Consider the following 18,233-nt stretch of genomic DNA (forward strand, 5'->3'; position numbering starts at 1 on the left):
GCATAACAATTGCGTCTTCGTGTGTAGTTATGGGATTATGTGAGTAGTTTTGATGGATAAGCAGATTTATGGTCTCCAAGTGTTCTTAAGAGCGATAAAGTTCCTCTTTTATTTTTCAGTAGAACATAAATGCCTCAAGGTGCTGAAAGATTAATTCATCAGCAGCTCCAATGATTTCTTGAATTTTAGGTTCGGAGTTCTCTTGGGCAGTTGGTTGGGGACAAAATTTTGCTGCTACACTTATTTCATGGTCCATGCGTGTGCACGGGGCCAATGAGAACGAACACCTTTCATAGGGTGGGGGTGATCAATTTGCCCCCTCTATCTTTGGGCATGGACAGTACACTCTCCTCCATTGAAAACTTTCTTCAATAATTTTTTTATGGGAGAGGGTTAGGCAAAACGCCAGCTCAAAAGTGAAATTGCACACCTCCTCACATATCACTGATCATGTGAAGAGCGTTTATGTGATAAACAAAAAGGGGACGATCTACCTCCTTCTGGTATGATAAATGGCTTCCTTCCCTTCCTGATAATCTTGCTTGCTCCGCCCTTAATCACATTTCCAATAATACTAAATTACTAAATGTTTGTGATTTCAAGGAGGGCTCTACTTGGAACTACGAACTCATTAATCGACATATTCCCCCAACTGTTGTTCCTCTCATTCAATCTATTACTTTCTATGCATCTAATGATCAATGGTACTGCCTGCACTCTAATTCAGGAAATTTCACCACTAAACTTACTGTCAAGCATTTAATTTCTTGCTCTAGTGCAAGCTCTGAAAATGCGACCGCCTGGTGAATTTTTTTTTTGGAAACTTCCACTTCATCCTAAATTTAAAGCTTTCTTTTGGCGTTTGCTTAATGCAGGACTTCTTACCAAGGATGTTCTATCAAGGTGGAGCCAGATTGACTCGATATGTGCTCTCTGTTGAACTGCGGTTGAAACACCTTGCCACCTTTTTCTTTCTTGTGATTGGGTTAAACGGCTTTGGGCAGCTGGACCTTTGGCGCTGAGGACTGACTCTCTAGCCTTTGATACTTTACTCCAATTCTGTCGGTTCTTTCATTTACAATTTTGCACTGATAAGGCTTTGTTAAAGTGGTTTTTTAGTACTTTCATAATAACATGTTATTTCATATGGTCATGTCGAAATAGGTTTTTACTTCAGTCTATACAACCTAATCCTTCACGAGTATTACAGGTGGTCTCACAATGGCTGGCGGACTTGAATATAACTATTTTCAACTCGAATTGTACACAAATTGGGTGTATCCCTGATGCTACAACTTCTCTAACCTCACCGGTTTTTGCTTTGCCTCATTATGATTATTCTATATTGATCTGTGCAGGATTCAGTACACTTGGACTAACAGGGGCGGGGTGGGCCTATCTCCTTTTGGTTGATGGCAAGTTTAAGTTTTTTTATGCAGGAAAGCTGCTTTGTACAGTGGATGTAGAACCTTATGCTGTTGCAATCCTTAAGGGTCTCAACCATGCCGCCGGTATTGGATTGCAGATTAAGGAAATTTGGTGTGATAATCAATGGATCATTGAATCTCTACCATCTCCAACCAAATGCCAATGGCTATGGCACTTAGTTCCTCAGTTATTACAAATCTCAGATCTAACCCAGAATGTCTCCTTCCGTCCTATCAGTTGTAAATTTAGTAGGATTGTAGTTACAAACTTAGCTTGTAATGCTTGTATGGACTCTGTTTTCTAGTTGTTGCGTGTAAAAACCTCCGTCGTCTGGTTCGCCCATGGATGAGCCTGCAAAAAGATGAGTGAACGCAAGAGTGCTGGTGCGGCTCCGCCTAGGAATCTCCGACGCTCAAATCAGGTCTCCAGTGCAACAGTGTAACAGCTAGTAAAAAGTGAGATGTGGAATTGTGCTCCATACCTGGGTATTTATAGAGTGTGGATGAGGTGAGGCGGTTGGGAGAGTCCTAGTATGGTAGGAGTTCTTCTTTTGGAAGGCTCTCTCGCTTAGAGCGGAATGGAGAGTCATTTTCGGGGTCAGACTCTTGTTAAGGTAAGAGTCCATACTTGGCGTGATTTTGTATCGCGTTGGGATTGTGGCTCGATCCTTATCCTGTGATTCTTGGGATGTGCTGAAGTGGCTCCGTAATTTTTGGCGGGTCATTATGATGACCTTGGTGGAGGGCTCGGCCTCGGAGGTCGGCCTAGGAGGTCGGCCTGGTAGGTCGGTCTCAGCAGTCACCTCGGCCTAGGCTGTCCTGTGTATGCTCGGTCAGGAGTTTATGGCTGGCTTGTGCGAGCTCGGCCTCAGCCCCGACTGACTTGTGTGAGCTCGGCTCTGTCAGGTGACCTATCGAAGATCGGGTCGGCCCAGTTTCCTACTCAGCTCAGTTCGGTTCTTGGACTGACCTTAGGTCGGCCACGTGGCAGCTTCTAATTGGTGAGGTGATTTTATGCCCTATCATGGCCTCAGTGCTCGGCCTCTGCCTCGGGCGGCCGTGGCCTCAGTGCTCGGCCTTGGCCTTAGCTTCAGTGCTCGGCCACAATGCTCGGCCGTGTTGGTGATCAGGGTGATGGTCTTCTCCTTCAGCCTCCGTGCTCGGCTGTGTTTGGTGTCGCACCGTTTGGCTCAGCTCAGCCCTTAAACTGGATTGGGGCTTGACTAGGCATTCGTGCTTAGCGATGATTTCCCTTTCAACCGAGCTTGATGTGCTCGGCTTAGTGGTTGGCGAATGCGATGCTCGCCCCCGGTGCTCGGTTTGGGGTCCCTTGGCTCGGTTCAGCCAGGTCGGCTCGGTCCTTGAGTTTGGCTCGGTTCCATGATAGCTCGGCTCGATCCTTGGATGCAGTCCCAGTATGTTTACGTGGCAGCTTTTGGTTGGTTGGGGGATTCTATGGCGCATCACTAGTGCTGTTTTCGCTTTGGTTACAATAAAAAAACAAAAAAAGAAAAGAAAAGGGGAGGGGTATTTATGACATATCATCCCTAACATAAACAATGATATTTGAGGTGTGCAATTTCACTTTTGAGCTGGCGTTTTACCAATATTTGGTAAACAAGCATTGAAGTAATTAATTATTAGCATCCAAAGAATCAATAGATTCATAAAGATTTTTGAAAAAGGTACAGATATTGCTATACTGGCAGTTGAGTGATGATAGGTTAAAGAAGAATGGGAAAAAGAAAGTTGCTTGACCGCATGGCTCCTGCACCCAGATACAGGAGTGCACGAATTACTGCCTAGTCCCTCCTAAAATAAAATAAAAAGTTCATCGGTGTTGATGCCTCTACTTCTACAAGAAAAGCCATTTTTGGCTACGAAATTGGGCGACGAACTTTTTATTATCGTCACCATATATTATTTATGCTGATGGTAATAAAAAAAAATTTGTCACCTTAAAGCATTTACTACAATAGTAGAATTATGCTCGTTACCCAATTTGAGTTTTTATGACGAAAACTTTATGTATACTACCCAAAATTATTTATTACGACAATAAAAGAAGATCCATCGTTGTATATAGGTTTACCATGATAGTAAAATAATAGACATCGCTATATATATAGATAATGCTACAGTAGAAATGAGTTATCACTGTATATTTAGTGTCCATAGTGATAGTGAGGTCTTTGGAGTGACGGTAAAAAATATTGTTGCGAAAAATAATTGTAGACGACTATTCATTTTGCATGATGGTAGCAGCTATTATCGCATAATTTTTTTGGATGACCGGAGGAATAATGAGGAATAATATTTTTTTGAGGTGCCCACTCTCATTGGCTTGTGCATTAATGTAGGGTGACCCGACTAAGAAGCTATCTCTTGCCAACAAGAAATTAGCATATAAAGTAAATAATAAGTAAAGTATATCCAGATTCTTTTCATCCATGGTGAAAAAAAATCTCTCTTCACTGTGTTGATATTTTGATTAGTATGCAAAAATGTATTTTCAATCCTATACAAAAGAGAGTGATGGTTAATGATGATACAATAATCCAATCATAAGGTCACATCATTAGTATTAATGAAAGAATTCTTCTCCAAAGCTGAAGAAAACTTAAACTCTCTAGTAAAACTTGTTGATGTAAATTCCCATTTTTGAGCATAGCTGAATGGTAAAGGAGCTTTTAAAGGGACATTTGAGCCCAACCCAATTTGTTTTGGCCCTGAGACCATTGGAATTGGACCAAACTCAATTTTTTTGTTCCCTCTCTTTTATGGATGATTAAAGGCAAGAAAGCCCCCAATGCCTCAGCCTTTTCTATCATGGTGAAAGTTTTATTTCACCATTGGTGAATCGAAACCCGTTATTGGGATACTATAATGACCTATCTCCTCTTTGTGAATATCTGAACTAACCTCCCCATTATTTCAGGAGTCTCATCTAACCACTAAAACCCATGAGTCATATTGGTATTGGAATACTTGGTCCTAAATCCAAAACGAACTCCCCATCCCCATTTGGATTTCGTACCTTCTCTGTGCTTGTACAACTCCAATATGAGTAAGGTTAATTCGAAGCTACCCAAATATGTTTGGTGTGGTTTAATTGGGCCTGGTTGCTCCATCCTCACGTCTTGCTCGGGTCAGGTAGGGAATGACTAAATTAACCTGGACCATTTTCAAAAATTTTTGCCCTCAAATCTTCATCAAGAGTTCCAACTATAGAAGTCTTCCATAGAAAAAGGTAGGTAGTCCTTTTCAAGGGGATTCACTCTGCCGGACCTTTATTCGCTGCTGTACGCATCGTGTGGTGCAGCAGCGGCCATGTCTGCATAGTGGGGCTTGCTGTGCACACATGGCTGCTGCTGCGCCGCATGATGCATACAGCAGCGGATAAAAATTCGTTGACCCAGGGTTTATACTTGGCAGTATTAATCTATTCTTGACGGTTTTCATTCTACTCCAGGTAGTCCTTTCTTAGGTAGTCCTTTTTGTGACTCGAATCCATGACATGGTGTCTGACTCTGATATCAAATGTTAGGTACTTGACTGATACGTCAAAAGCTCCAAAGCTAATGGAACACGTTAAATATACCTATCGAGCCAATGTCAGGTTTGGATTAACCGTGTCAAGTTTTAAACTCCAATTCAATGTACCTCTATGCATCCTTGTATTTGTCAAGTATCTATGTTTTCTTATGTACCCTATCTAAAATCTTGAAATTTTTTTATAATTTTATTTAATTACTTAGCAAACTCAAATTTAGAGAGTGAACCTTGGTGCAACCGAAACGGTAAGGTTGCTCCATTGTGACCTAGTGGTCATGGATTCGAATCGAGAAAAAACTTCTCTATAAAACAGGGTAAGCGCGACTTGTGAGTAGGAAACCTAAGGTCCACCTGTGCATAAAGTTACTAAATGACAAATGGTAGAAACAAGTCCTGCAATGAAAACTCTCTCTAAATGGGGCCTCTTAGAAATTCGGGTCCCTTTTCTTTTTTTTGTGGGAAGAGAAATTGCAAATTAAGTTTCAATCTGAGAAGAAACTGCATTTAATTTTCTGAGTTATATATATCACTGATGTTGAATTATTGAAAAAAAAAATTCCCCATGCCAATAGTGTAGGGATGATCCCTTTTTCAATTTCTCTCACACCCTTACCATGTGGGCATGCACGGACACTCTCTTTTCCCTAACCATGTGGATTTTCTTAGTGTGGGATGGTGGCATGAGAACCCTTTCCCATGAATTACATATAAAAAAAGAAATAGTGAAAGTTTTTCTTCACCCATGATAAAGATGAAGGGTACGTTCAGCCACAAATCTAAGGTCATCATGACTCCTCTATATGTTGAATCCCTAAAAGGGACTGTTTGGCATGTTGGTTATTCTCACTGTCAATCCGAAATTTGATCAGTAGAGACATATCAAAATGGTCGCTTCCCCTATTTATCCAACAATAAGAATTATCACATCAACTTTCACTTGAAATGAACCATCATGAAATATTTATAGGGTAAAATACACGTCAACCCCTAATTTTTGAAAAAACTCAAATCAGCCCCTGGTTTAGACCCCAATATGACAAATTAGTCCCTACCGTTAGTTTTATGCTATTAAGTGATGATGTCAACCAGTTAAATAAATTTAAATCCCTAAACTACCCTTGACCAATGACCAATGACCAATGTTGAAGATGAAGGAATGGTAGTATTGTAAAGAAAGTTCTAATGTTTTAGTATAAGGGTAAAATAGTCCTTTCACACCAATAACTAACAGTAGACTAACACCGTTACTGACTTACTGTAGAGGGGGTGATTTGAGCTTTTTCAAAAACCAAGGGATGATTTGAGTTTCGTTTGAAAACCAAGGGGCTGACATGTAATTTACCCATATTTCTAACTCAAATATTGTTTTAAAGCATTATTTGAGGTTCTCTAATGAGGTCCATATATAGAAACGTACGTAAAATGGAAAATTTTCTAATCATTTACCAAAAACAATTTAGTAATTACCTCAATTACATATTAAAGATAGTAGCAAAATTCTATTTCACTTTGTTTCATTGATATTTTTGTACACCTCTTACCATCTCTATGTTCTGGATCCACATCTCTTTGGATCACTTTACATCATCGATCTCTAGTAATCCTAGCTACCTAGAACCCCTATTGAAAGTGTTTTTTCATAATTTATTTATTTATTTGTTTCAATTTTTTTCACTTTCACACTTAAAACTTTATGGACGAGGTCTTTAAGCATGCAATATATACAGAAGAGTAAAGGCCAATGAGGTACAACGGAATGGTTTCATATATAAAAGAGGTAGCAAGGTCATTTTATATGAGATAGAGAGGGAAGGTGCTAGCGTACAGAAAACTCGATCCTTCTAGTAATGTCTTGTAATATAATTTTGTGTCACTTTGGACTGACTTTTGAAGCACTTCCCTAATCCCTACTTAGTAGTGATTTAGATGGGTGGAGACTATGAGGTCCTATGGTCATAGTCCACAGTTCACACATCCTTATCTTTACAAAAATCATACAAGAAAGACTTTTATACATATTGGTCTAAAATAGAAGTTCAAGAGTTTTTTTTTTTTTTTTGGTGAATAAGAAGTCCAAGAGTTTTTGAATTAACAGGGTGGAAGACCAACTTTGTCACTAAATGAGCAGGCAAAACACTTAGCCAACCAATGAAGGTATTTATTAATTCAAACACCTTTGAAAATATCCACCATCTCTCCCTCTTATTTATAAACTTTCATTCCCTTGGATTTGTTGGATTTATCTAGCCCAACAACCCAATTCCCAACCAAATTATATACAAAACCACGTTGGATCGGGCTTAGCTCAACACATTAGCCCAAACCCAGCCCAGCCCTAGCTTGAGCCTAGGATTCTGAACCCTGGCCTGCTTTTGAGCTGAAAAACCCAACGTAGGCCCAATTGGGTTAAGGGCGGGCGAAACTTGCCATTCTACATGAGATGTTTCCAAGTGTTTGATTAGTCTTTGAGAATGCTCCCTCTCGTTCATACGAGTGTAAAAATGGGCATACGTAGTGGAAGCTCCCATTGCCATAATGTAGGTAACCTTACTCCTACTTTAGCAAAGAGATTGTTTCCACACTCGTTCATGCAGTGTGAAACAGAAAAAATGGGCAAGAGAAGATCGATCGAGTTGGATTATAAAGGTTGTCATTAATTATCCTTTTTACTTTATTTCATGTAAGATATGATATTCCTTAGGGATGAAAACTATATATACTTGATGCTATTCCTTGACAAATTAAGTTACATGATCACTCCCAACAAATTATTGCTGGTTTACCTATTAATAATATTGCTCTTAATTAGCTACAAAAGTCAAGCAAAGTTAACTTGACTACTTAGACTCATTCTTAGATTTTGAACTTCTAGAGACAGAAGAATGATTATGAGTAGTCAATTTCCTTGACTCAAGAAAATTTTTCTTCTTTGGTTCGCAAGATGACAAGTATTTAAGGAAAGCAGCAAAGTCAGTATCTTTGTAACGTCTTGGATTAGATTCATTGATCAGTTTTGGTGCTGGTCGGACCACAGTCTCGAAAGGTAAACTGTGCAAAGAAGCCACCGACAAACGAGACCTTGTTGAGTTCACCAGAACCCTATGTAATACACTCTTATATCTTCCATTACTGAATATCTGCAACACAACATTCAATAAAACAATTAATTAATGAGGTAATAATTCCACATCGGTTGTGGGTGCGAGATGGATTCACATTCTCGTACGTTCAATGAGTTCCAACCATCTAGATGGCATCCATTATGGTGGGACCCACACATAGTTCGTGGATGCCATCTGGATGGTTGGTTAACCCATTCTCATATGTTCAAGTATAAGAGCCACAAGAGACCATCCTATTTCGAACCAATTGATTTTAAGATGGAAGCTTAATAATACGAATTTGTGAATGAACCAATTGATCATTTACCTCAAGATGATCACCTACATTGACGACGAAAGAGTTGGGGAGAGGTTGGACAGTGAACCATTGTCCTTGATACTGTATCTGAAGACCCTCTACTTCATCTTGAAGAACAAGAGTGAGGGAGCCATAGTCAGAATGAGGAGGCATACCTAGAGTAAGTTCAGGTTCTGGGCATGGTGGGAAACAGTTAATCACCATTAGCTGGCTTCCATCTTGGAATTGTTTTAATATTTCCTTATTGATCTCATCTTCATCATCATCACCATCTTCTTCTTTGTCTCTTCCCACCAATCCTAGGCTCTCTAGGATTGCTTTCATAAGCATGGCGAATAAGGATTTGGTTTCTTCGGAGTAAGTAACCGCCGATTGCCTGTTTAATTAGTTACCCAATTAATAAATTAATTAATCTAAAAGAGTAAAGTAATTACATATAAAGTAGAACTAGATTAGTATTAAATTTCAGTTGGTGAAGCTTCCTCGAACACCCCCCCCCCAAAACAACCTCACAATTCAGTCACCAGAGATTATGCAGCGCAGCATGTACCTGTGCTCAGACACAGCCGTACACGAAATGACTGTCGCAAATGTAAATAAACAATGCCAACCAACTTCCTTGATTCTCCCCAGAGATTGAGAGGGGGAGAAAGCAAGCATGTGCATTTTTTAGATTATTAAAACATTAATCAATTCAAGGAAAAAACCCTCCCAACCCCCCAAAAAAGAATAATTAATTGAGAGAGAGAGATCACCTCAAGTCAAGAGGAAAGGAAGGCCAAAGAGGAAGGATATCAGGAAGGGGATTGCAGACAAGCTTTAAGAAATCTCTCCAACAGAAAACTCCATCTTTAGTCTGATTAAAGCTGGTCCCATAACGAACTGGAGAACTCAGATCTGGTGTCATATACTTGGCCCTCTCTTCATAAGGAAGCTCGAAGAACCGTTTGCTTACATCGATCATATTACGTATAACATCAGTGGGAATGCCATGGTTGGTCACCTGTAATAGAAAAATTAATGGAAACCCATTTTTTGTTAAGCTTTTCTATCTCGCATTTTTCATCTTTCTAGCTCTATATAATAATTATTATGAGGCACACACACACACACACACACCTGAAAGAAGCCATATTCTTCACAAGCTTTTGATAAGGTCTTAAGAACTTGTGATCTTTCAGGACCTTGTAACTGAGCAAAGTCGATGATGGGCAACTTAATATGGTTACCGTAGGCGGTGGTGGTGGTGGCATTTTGTTGTTCCCGGAGATTGGGTCTGTCCGGCACCGGCAATACATACTTGTTGGGAACTCTAGTAATGCCATTTTCACATAGATGTTTCACTCCTTTCTGGTATTGACTCTCTGATGAGGAATGATGATGATGATCTTGATCTTCTCTTTTGTTCTGATCAGCTACTACCAAACCACCCATAGAAGCTAGCTGAACCCAATTTCCTGTCAAATATATAAAGAAAAAGCAACTAGGTTAAGTTGGAGTACTACTAGTATACATACTTTGGTTTGGACAAGAAAATTAACCACTCTAACCTTGAGAGTTGAGAAAGAGAGAGATGATGAAGAGATCAAATAGAAGAGAATATATAGCTAGAGAGTGAGAGATGAGAGAATTGAGAGGGGAAGCAGTGTATTTATAGAGGGAATTACTAAAACACAAAGTAGCTAGTTTTGTTAAAACCGGCCGGTTTCGGATTTTGGGGAAACCAGAAGAAGACTACTTGCACAACCCAACAAGAACGTTGACAAAAGTTGCAGTCAAGACACACGACCTACCACTCTCTCTCTCTCTCACTGTCTCTAAATTTCAACTCTGAGCTTTGTCTCTCTCTCTCTCTCTCTTATAGCCCTCCACTTGTGACTAACCTAAGCAACCAATTATCTCTCTCTGATCTATCTAATGGTCATATCTATGGTCTCATATGCACCAATAGATGACTTCAAAAGAGTTGACAAAATTAAAATAAAAAAAAAATAAAAAATGGGAGAGTTATGGCTCACCTTGTGAAGTGAAGTTTTCTTTCTTCCTTTCCTTTATTGACTTGTATATATATATTTAATATAATATATATTTAATATATGATAACGAAGCTTCTTTGAGACAAAATTTCTTCTTCCATATCATAGCATTACCATTCATTTATTTGATAAAATAATTTGGTGCATGACCTTAGACCTTAGAGTGGGGCCGGGTTTTATTAATTAGTTGACCACAGCTCGATCATTACCCTCCATAGGAAATTTATTTATAGATTAATGCCGCCATGCACATAACAAGAAAGACGTATATATATATATATATATACAAACCCAAATAATATATATAATTCTACTTATAAGATAGAAGGGAGCTAGCTAGATGTCATTAATCACTGGATTAGCTGTCAAGAGTAAATTAGTTAAAGATTAATCTACCTCCGTGAGTGTGTTTTTTTTTCTCGCATAAATATTCCTTCATGCACTCTTAATGGCAGCAGGAGGGATAAATGTCATCAACTAATTATACAGGTAGGTGATTTGGGTCCACGATCTTAATTAATCATGAAAGGACATCTTAAAAGGTCGACATTATTTGTATATATGTGTATATATATGTATCTATAAATATAAAATGTGTACAAAGAGACCACACCGCCAATTAGGAAACACGTACGTTGCACATGGTAGGATATGAAGTATACAAATTACTCTAATTAGTAATTGAGATAAGTACATGATCAGTACAAGTACTTAATTTAAACTCTTAATTACATGGGATGAAGGAAGACATGCAAACCCATTACCTTAAATTAATTAATTAAAGAGTATTAGACCGGCCTCTCTCTCTCTTTCTCTCTCCAAGGTGAATTAGGGGGGGGGGGGGGTGAAGGGGGGACTTGTTTTAATTTTAGTTCGAAGAACATAGCAGAAAGAAACAATATCATAGCTCATAAGCCATAGCTAAGATTTTTCTAAAAAAACAAAAAGAAGTCATCGATAATAACAAACCAATCTTTATTTTGACTTGTCACAGAAGTCCAAGGAGCAACGTATACTCATGATTCATGAGTTCATTTGCAATCCAAAAAGGAAAGAAATATCTCCTCCTCCTCCTCCCCTGCAAAGGCTCAAGACTTCCATGAAATCATCTTTGGATTCAACAAATTGTTCAAGTATTAGCCCTTTTCCATATATCGGAAAAAACAAAAGCTACCATCCTTGTGGTTGGTTCACCCACCATCCTAGAGTTTTAATTATTCTATCACCCTATAGTTTCACATCGAAAATAATTAAACCTCCCATTGTTTTTCATGATGCTGGATTAGGTTTTCGTACATCAGATGGTGCAGAGATGAAATCCACTCACTCTTTTGGATTCCATTTGTTCACCATCTGGTGTACAAGAATGGTTATCATACGAGAACCTAAATCATTCTTGTTTTCTATGACTATCACAAGGTGATGACACAGTGACACCCATCAACGAAGGAGGAAGGGAAACTCAATCAAAAACAAAATTAATCTATTTTTTTTTTAATTAAAGAAAACAAACGCTGCTTGGTCGTGTGGAACCTACGCCTAGGTAGACACAAGAGCACCTGAAGTAAAGAAATCTCATCTACGTTGATGCCTTTGCGCATGCTCTCATTGGCCCCCATGCTAGTGTTGGGGCTATTCGACCAAGCAACGCTCTTTTATCCTTTTATTTATAACTAAAAGGGTGTTGAGAATTGATGTCTGCTTGTACTTTGTGGATTGGGTTGTGGGCTGCTTCTGAATAGTCATTAAAAGCTGGTAGGGTTTTTAGGATTTATGTAGGAGTAATTCAGGAAATTTTGAATCCCTTTTTTCCCTATAAATTGTTTCGATGGTGGTTATTAGAGTTACGATAAATTCTTTGTAAACACAGAGAGGCATGAGGAAGAGAGCTTACAGCCCTTTCTCTCCATTGTTATTAAAAATTGCTCTCATCTCTCTGTGGTTTTATCACATTGCCGAACCACGTTAATCCTACCATTGTATGATTGATTGCTCTTTCTGTTTGTTTTCTGCATTGTTTTAGGATCTTGTTTCTACAAAAAAATCGATTAATGTGCCACTTGCCTTAGCATGAGAGTATGTAGCGAAGTCTTGGGATTGAATCCTATCTTCACTTTCTTCTTCTTTGAATCCTCCAAACACTTACTTCTCAGAGAGTGTGTGTGTGTGTGTGTGTGTGTGAGAGAGAGAGAGAGAGAGAGAGAGAGCCTATTAATTTTGAGAAGAAAAAAAAAAAACTAGGAAACCTAGAATTTAATTTTGGGATTATTAGTCCACACTCAAATACCCCAAAAGATTAAATTTTAAACCTTGGACTAGAAGCTAGCTCAAGCTTTATTTATTTATTTATTTTTTGCTAAAAGATCATATATTAAAAACCACCAGGATAGGAAAAAAATACAAGAACTAAGGACGAATACAACCCCAAAACACAAAAAAAAAGCCTAATATTTCCCCACCTTTGGCTAGTTCAAGCTTTACACCACAACTATACATTTTATAGAAAAGTTACAAATATATATATAGAGGAATTTCTTTCACTCACGGTGAAGAGAAAATCTTTTAATCTATGGTTTCTGGTGCTTGGATGGACCTTCACCACATTCGAGAGAGAGTCATCATGAGATTGTCGTGGTGGATTTCTCCTCTCATGGTGAAGAAAAACTTTCTCCAAGAAAAATTGTACAACCTTGGAGAAATGAATAGATCAAATTTTTTCATCAATTAAACCAAGCCATGCTAGCTTCACCAGATCAACTCATCATGATTCAGTTTCCACCCAAAATCCAATTGAGTCTGAGAGAACCCAGGTGTCTTATATTTTCAATTTCTGCCATATTGATTTGGAGAACCATAGAACCACAAGTAGATTAAGGCTGTATTTGATATGTATTCTTAGAATACATTCTAGGTTGATTTCGTATTCTCACTGACTTGGATACCAAACACTGCCTAATTAAACAAAGGTAGACATAAGAGATTTGAGATGTTTTTGTTTCTAGTTATAGACTTATAGTATGTGTTAGATTAGTTCCTCTCTTTTTTATGTCTTAGAACTAGGTCAGGGACCATTTAAGTGCAGTGAACTTGTTCTCTTTTTTTTTTTTTAATATATATATAAAACTTTGGGAGGATGGTTGGAGGTTGATAGCTAGATTACTAATAATTGTAGAGGTTGCTGATGAACATCAACTTTTGAGTTTGATTCTCTCCACGGTACCTCTCAGTAATGAAATCAATTAAATGTAATGTTGATAGTTGAGAAACCGTGTACCCCTCATGTCTGATTAGGTCATATATATGTAAGACCCTACCATCCATTTTTACTACGTAATACTGACCTTACACCACCCTCTCAACTCTCAAGTCTCAAGTTACCCAAAAAAAAAAAAAAAAAAAAAAAAACTCTCAAGTCTCAAGTCAACCTAATCAGAGTACAGAAGAACCCAAACCTAGCTAGCAAATAGGGCCGCTTTGTTTCCTTAACCTATTGGAGAAATTTGCTGCCATGCAAGCTGGTCCAAAGTTTTCTTTGTCCTTTGTTCTCCATTCGTTGAACATACCTTAATTAGTTCCTAATCACCTATTGCTTATTAATAATCCATATGTTTTATATGCTGTCCCATCCGGCCATCCCCCCCCCTCTCTCTCTCTTAAGGTCTCTAAGTTAGCAGCGAACGCTAAGACAGCACTCTATATTCGTCTCTCTATCTCTCTTTCTTCTTGACACTCTCTCTCTTTTTTGTCTCCCGCTCTCTTCATTGGTTGGCTCTCCCACCCTATCAGCTCAAAGATCACTTTCCCATAAATTAATATACCTTTCTCTTTCTTAGATTTTAGTACATAATTTTTTTTAAGTAAATTACACGTCGCCCCCTGATTTTCAAACGAAACTCGGATCACCTCCTGATTTTTGAAAAAACTCAAATTACCCCTTCTACAATAACGGTGTTAGCCTGCTGTTAGTTATTGGTGTGAAAAGACTATTTTACCCTTGTACTAAAACGTTAGAATTAAATTTACAATACTACCCTTCCTTCACCCTTCCTTCATCCTCAACATTGGTCAAGGGTAGTTTAGGGATTTAAATTTATTTAATCGATCGACATCATCACTTAAAGCATAAAACTAACGATAAAGACTAATTTGTCATATTGGGGTCTAAACCAGAGGGTGATTGAGTTTTTTCAAAAATCAGGAGGTGTACTGAGTTTCGTTTGAAAACCAAAGGATGATGTGTAATTTACCCTTTTTTTTTCTCTTTTTTTTAAATGTTAACATAATCTATTCCAAATGAATGCACTTTATGTATATGTATCATTGACATTTAGACATTAAGCATATATAATTCCATGCACCATCCATAAATGAATTCCAGTCCTCAAATGAATCTAGCTCAATTTATATTATTTGGTAATGGAGTTCAAAAACTTGACACGTGGTAATGTATTGTAGGTGTCAATCGGAAAGGAATCCACATGTTGTCCTCATCACGCTTTACTCAAATTTTTAAAAACTTTAAACCCAGATAGTAAAAAAAAAATCTATAAAAAAATAGTTGAAATGTCAACCTTTTTATTAAGTATAAAAAAGTTGGACGGCTGATAAAATAAGAGAAAATTCCAAGGCATGGTGGGATATAAAATTGAGGTAGTTTAGTGGGTCCCCTTAAGATCCAACGATCGGATCATATCTATCAATAAGGCCTACGTGAGCAACTTGGTTAATTAGTGACCCAAGTGTAGCTAGCTAATCCCTTACGTTGCATGTAACCCTTTTTTGCTTTGGAGACGCCATGATCACCTCATATATGAGCAAAGTGCAGTGATGGATGCTTGCATGCAGATCAAAATTATTAGGAGAGGTGGATAAATTGTTACCATCAAGGGGCCAGGCCAGGGTAGTATGAGATGGAGATCGAACATGACATCACTAACGGAAAACCAAACCAAGGCAGGCTTTATGTATGAATACTTAAAAAGCATCTTAAGAGTATGATTTGACAAAATAGAAGGCCAATCCAATTAAAGATGGCATATCCATCTTGGTTAGTGACTAAAATAAACATTGAAACAACTTTCTACTACTATCTTGTTGGCCACCAAACTTAGGATCTCTATGTTAATGGGAGCACTATTTGGTATCATGATTCATGAGAAAAATTATCTCCACCAGTTCCCAGCCTGGTCCAATGCCTTTAATAAGGGGGGTGGACCCCTCCTGGGTAGAGTGTTCGGACAGGGGTAGGGTGATCATTGTAGCCCCCCTTGTTAGGAGCACTGAGGAACTGGACCGGGCAAAGAATTGAAGTGGATAAAGATCCTGATTCATGATTACTACTTCCTATAGACAAAAAATGGATGCTTGATGTGTGTGTGTGTGTGAGAGAGAGAGAGAGAGAGAGAGAGAGAGAGAGAATGGAATCCCAAAACCTTTAAAGCATTAGAAGACATAAGGGAGAGATAAGCTAATGGTACGTTAAGATATATTCAAGGTCAGATGGCATCCATGAGACAATACCTTTATAACTCCTAACATTTCAACACTTCTTATAACAGACCTAACTCTGATACCATGGTGAATAAAGTGAGAAAACCCATGAAAAATCAATTGTGGATCCAACCCAAAACCTTAAGTATTAGGTGGAGACGGTCAAGGGTATATTAAGATACAACCGAGGTCTTAGATAACCGATGTAAGACTATCTATACCTATATAACTCCCAACATCTCAACATATGAAGTCCAAGGGATATATATATATATAATTTACTAATTTTCTCTTAATTTACAAAATATAATTTAACAAACTACAATTTATTTAAATCAAGTTGTAGAACTATGGATAAGGATAACGGTTTCTGACTTGGTATAATAGATAAGGACTCCACACAAGCAATGTGCGCAGCAACCACCTAACTAATTGAGTCATTCTTAATATCCACGCATGCACAAGGAAAGATACAAATGATTAGATAAAGGATTTTTATCCTAATAGCCTAATTTCATTGTATTATCCCTTGTAATTATCTTTTTGTAAATTAACATGTTTTCTCTCCATGACCTCTTATCTCATACATCTTTAAAATGAGAGAATCGTTGGACTTTTGATATAGTGAAAAACTACCAAGTTGTGTGGACGTAGGTTTCTAAGGAAATCGAACCACGTTAATCATTGTGCACACTTTTCTCTTTCTCTATCATCTCTCCAACTCTAACATGGTATTAGAAGACCAGGCTCCCATGAGTTCCATCAACACTACACCTCTTCTAGGTTCATCCTCTTCCACCCCTGTTTCCATATCTGAATCACGAAATCTCTATCAAACTGAAGGACTCGAACTACCTTCTTTGGTATTCTCAGTTCATACGTACCCATCCTTCGTGGAGGTGATCTCCATGGCGCATGGTCGTAGGATCGGCCAAGTGCCCCACCTAAATTTCCCCCTGTTGTTGGTGCTACTAAATTAGACTCTACTATTATCAACTTTACTATTAAGATACAACCAAGGTCTTAGATAACCGATGTAAGACTATATATACCTATATAACTCCCAACATCTCAACATATCTCAACATATGAAGTCAAAGGGAATAGATGTCAAATCTCAAAGGGACATTTGAGCTGTCATGTGGACGTCTGTATACAAAGGTCCTAGAAACCACTCAAAAAGTTTTCTTTTGGTTCAGACATTTGGACAAAGCCGCAAGGGTGCGCGCAGAGGTCTGTCCAAAAGTGGAGATGCGTACTCAAGTGTACGTGGATGTCCGTGACATAATTATTTTGTGTCCGAATAGAGCAAGTCACAAAATTGAACTTCCTAAGTTTGAGAGTCTGTTCTTTTAGGTTCTTTGTTACTTAATTAGGGATATTGAACTCTATTACAAACACTTACGAAATAAAGCATTTACTGGATTGAAATTGATTCCTAAGTCTTGATTTTCATGAAGGTATTTTGAAACTTGATCTTCAACTCGTCATGGCATTGACCATACTGAAGTGAAACTCGAGTCAATGGGCTTCTCAACTTCATGCCATTTGTCATTCGAGCTAGTCTTGGATCTTCTATTGAGATGCTTGCTCAATAACTCCTTCCTGTAGCTTGGGTAAGTTTTCCATACAAGTATTAATGCTTGAGAGGGTACTAAATGAATCATTCATACTTAAGGATTTTTAACAATAAAACACAAGTTAGTAATTACTAGAAACATATTCATTACATACTATCTCAACATGATGTTTAATTCAATGCCCTTCTAAAGAACGACACATGGACTATGGTTCCCTTGAATCATATCCCACTATGAATGTTGTCGGTTGTAAGTGGGTGTTTAGCATTAAAAGAAAGGCAAACGGCAAGATCGGACGTTATAAAGCCTGTTTGGTGGCCAAGGGCCATCATCAATAAAAGGGCCTTGACTATACTGAGACATTTAGCCTTGTGGTGGAACAAACAGTTATTCATTTGATTCTCCCCATTACTATTTCACATGGTTGGATGATCCGGAAACTTGATATTCAGAATGCCTTCCTACATGGAATTTTATAAGAAGAGGTGTCTATGACCCAGCCCTCTAGCTTACCAATCCTCACCTTCCTCGTCATTATCTGCAGGCTACACAAGTCTCTTTTATGGCCTTAAACAGGCTCCCCAGACTTGGTTTGATTGGTTGATCAGTACTTTTCTTATTGAATCTGGGTTCATTGGCTCCAAGACTGATACATCATTGTTTATCTACAACACCGTCGGTGTCACCATATATCTTCTTGTCTACGTCGATGATATTATCTTCGC

At 38.2% G+C, this 18,233-nt stretch overlaps 1 protein-coding gene across 1 annotated transcript; it reads right to left on the bottom strand.

Annotated features, from left to right (window-relative positions):
• Positions 1 to 7,819: 7,819 nt before the first annotated feature.
• On the bottom strand, positions 7,820 to 9,845 carry LOC122655085 (probable 2-oxoglutarate-dependent dioxygenase SLC1). The gene is made up of 4 exons (XM_043849325.1): positions 9,522 to 9,845; positions 9,158 to 9,405; positions 8,412 to 8,778; positions 7,820 to 8,119 (listed from the first exon to the last, which is right to left on the bottom strand). The coding sequence occupies exons 1-4, from the start codon at positions 9,834 to 9,836 to the stop codon at positions 7,820 to 7,822; spliced, it is 1,230 nt and encodes a 409-aa protein (XP_043705260.1). The 5' UTR covers positions 9,837 to 9,845.
• Positions 9,846 to 18,233: the final 8,388 nt, after the last annotated feature.

The sequence above is a fragment of the Telopea speciosissima genome, chromosome 3 (genome assembly GCF_018873765.1).
Source record: "Telopea speciosissima isolate NSW1024214 ecotype Mountain lineage chromosome 3, Tspe_v1, whole genome shotgun sequence".
NCBI classification, from domain to species: Eukaryota; Viridiplantae; Streptophyta; class Magnoliopsida; order Proteales; family Proteaceae; genus Telopea; species Telopea speciosissima.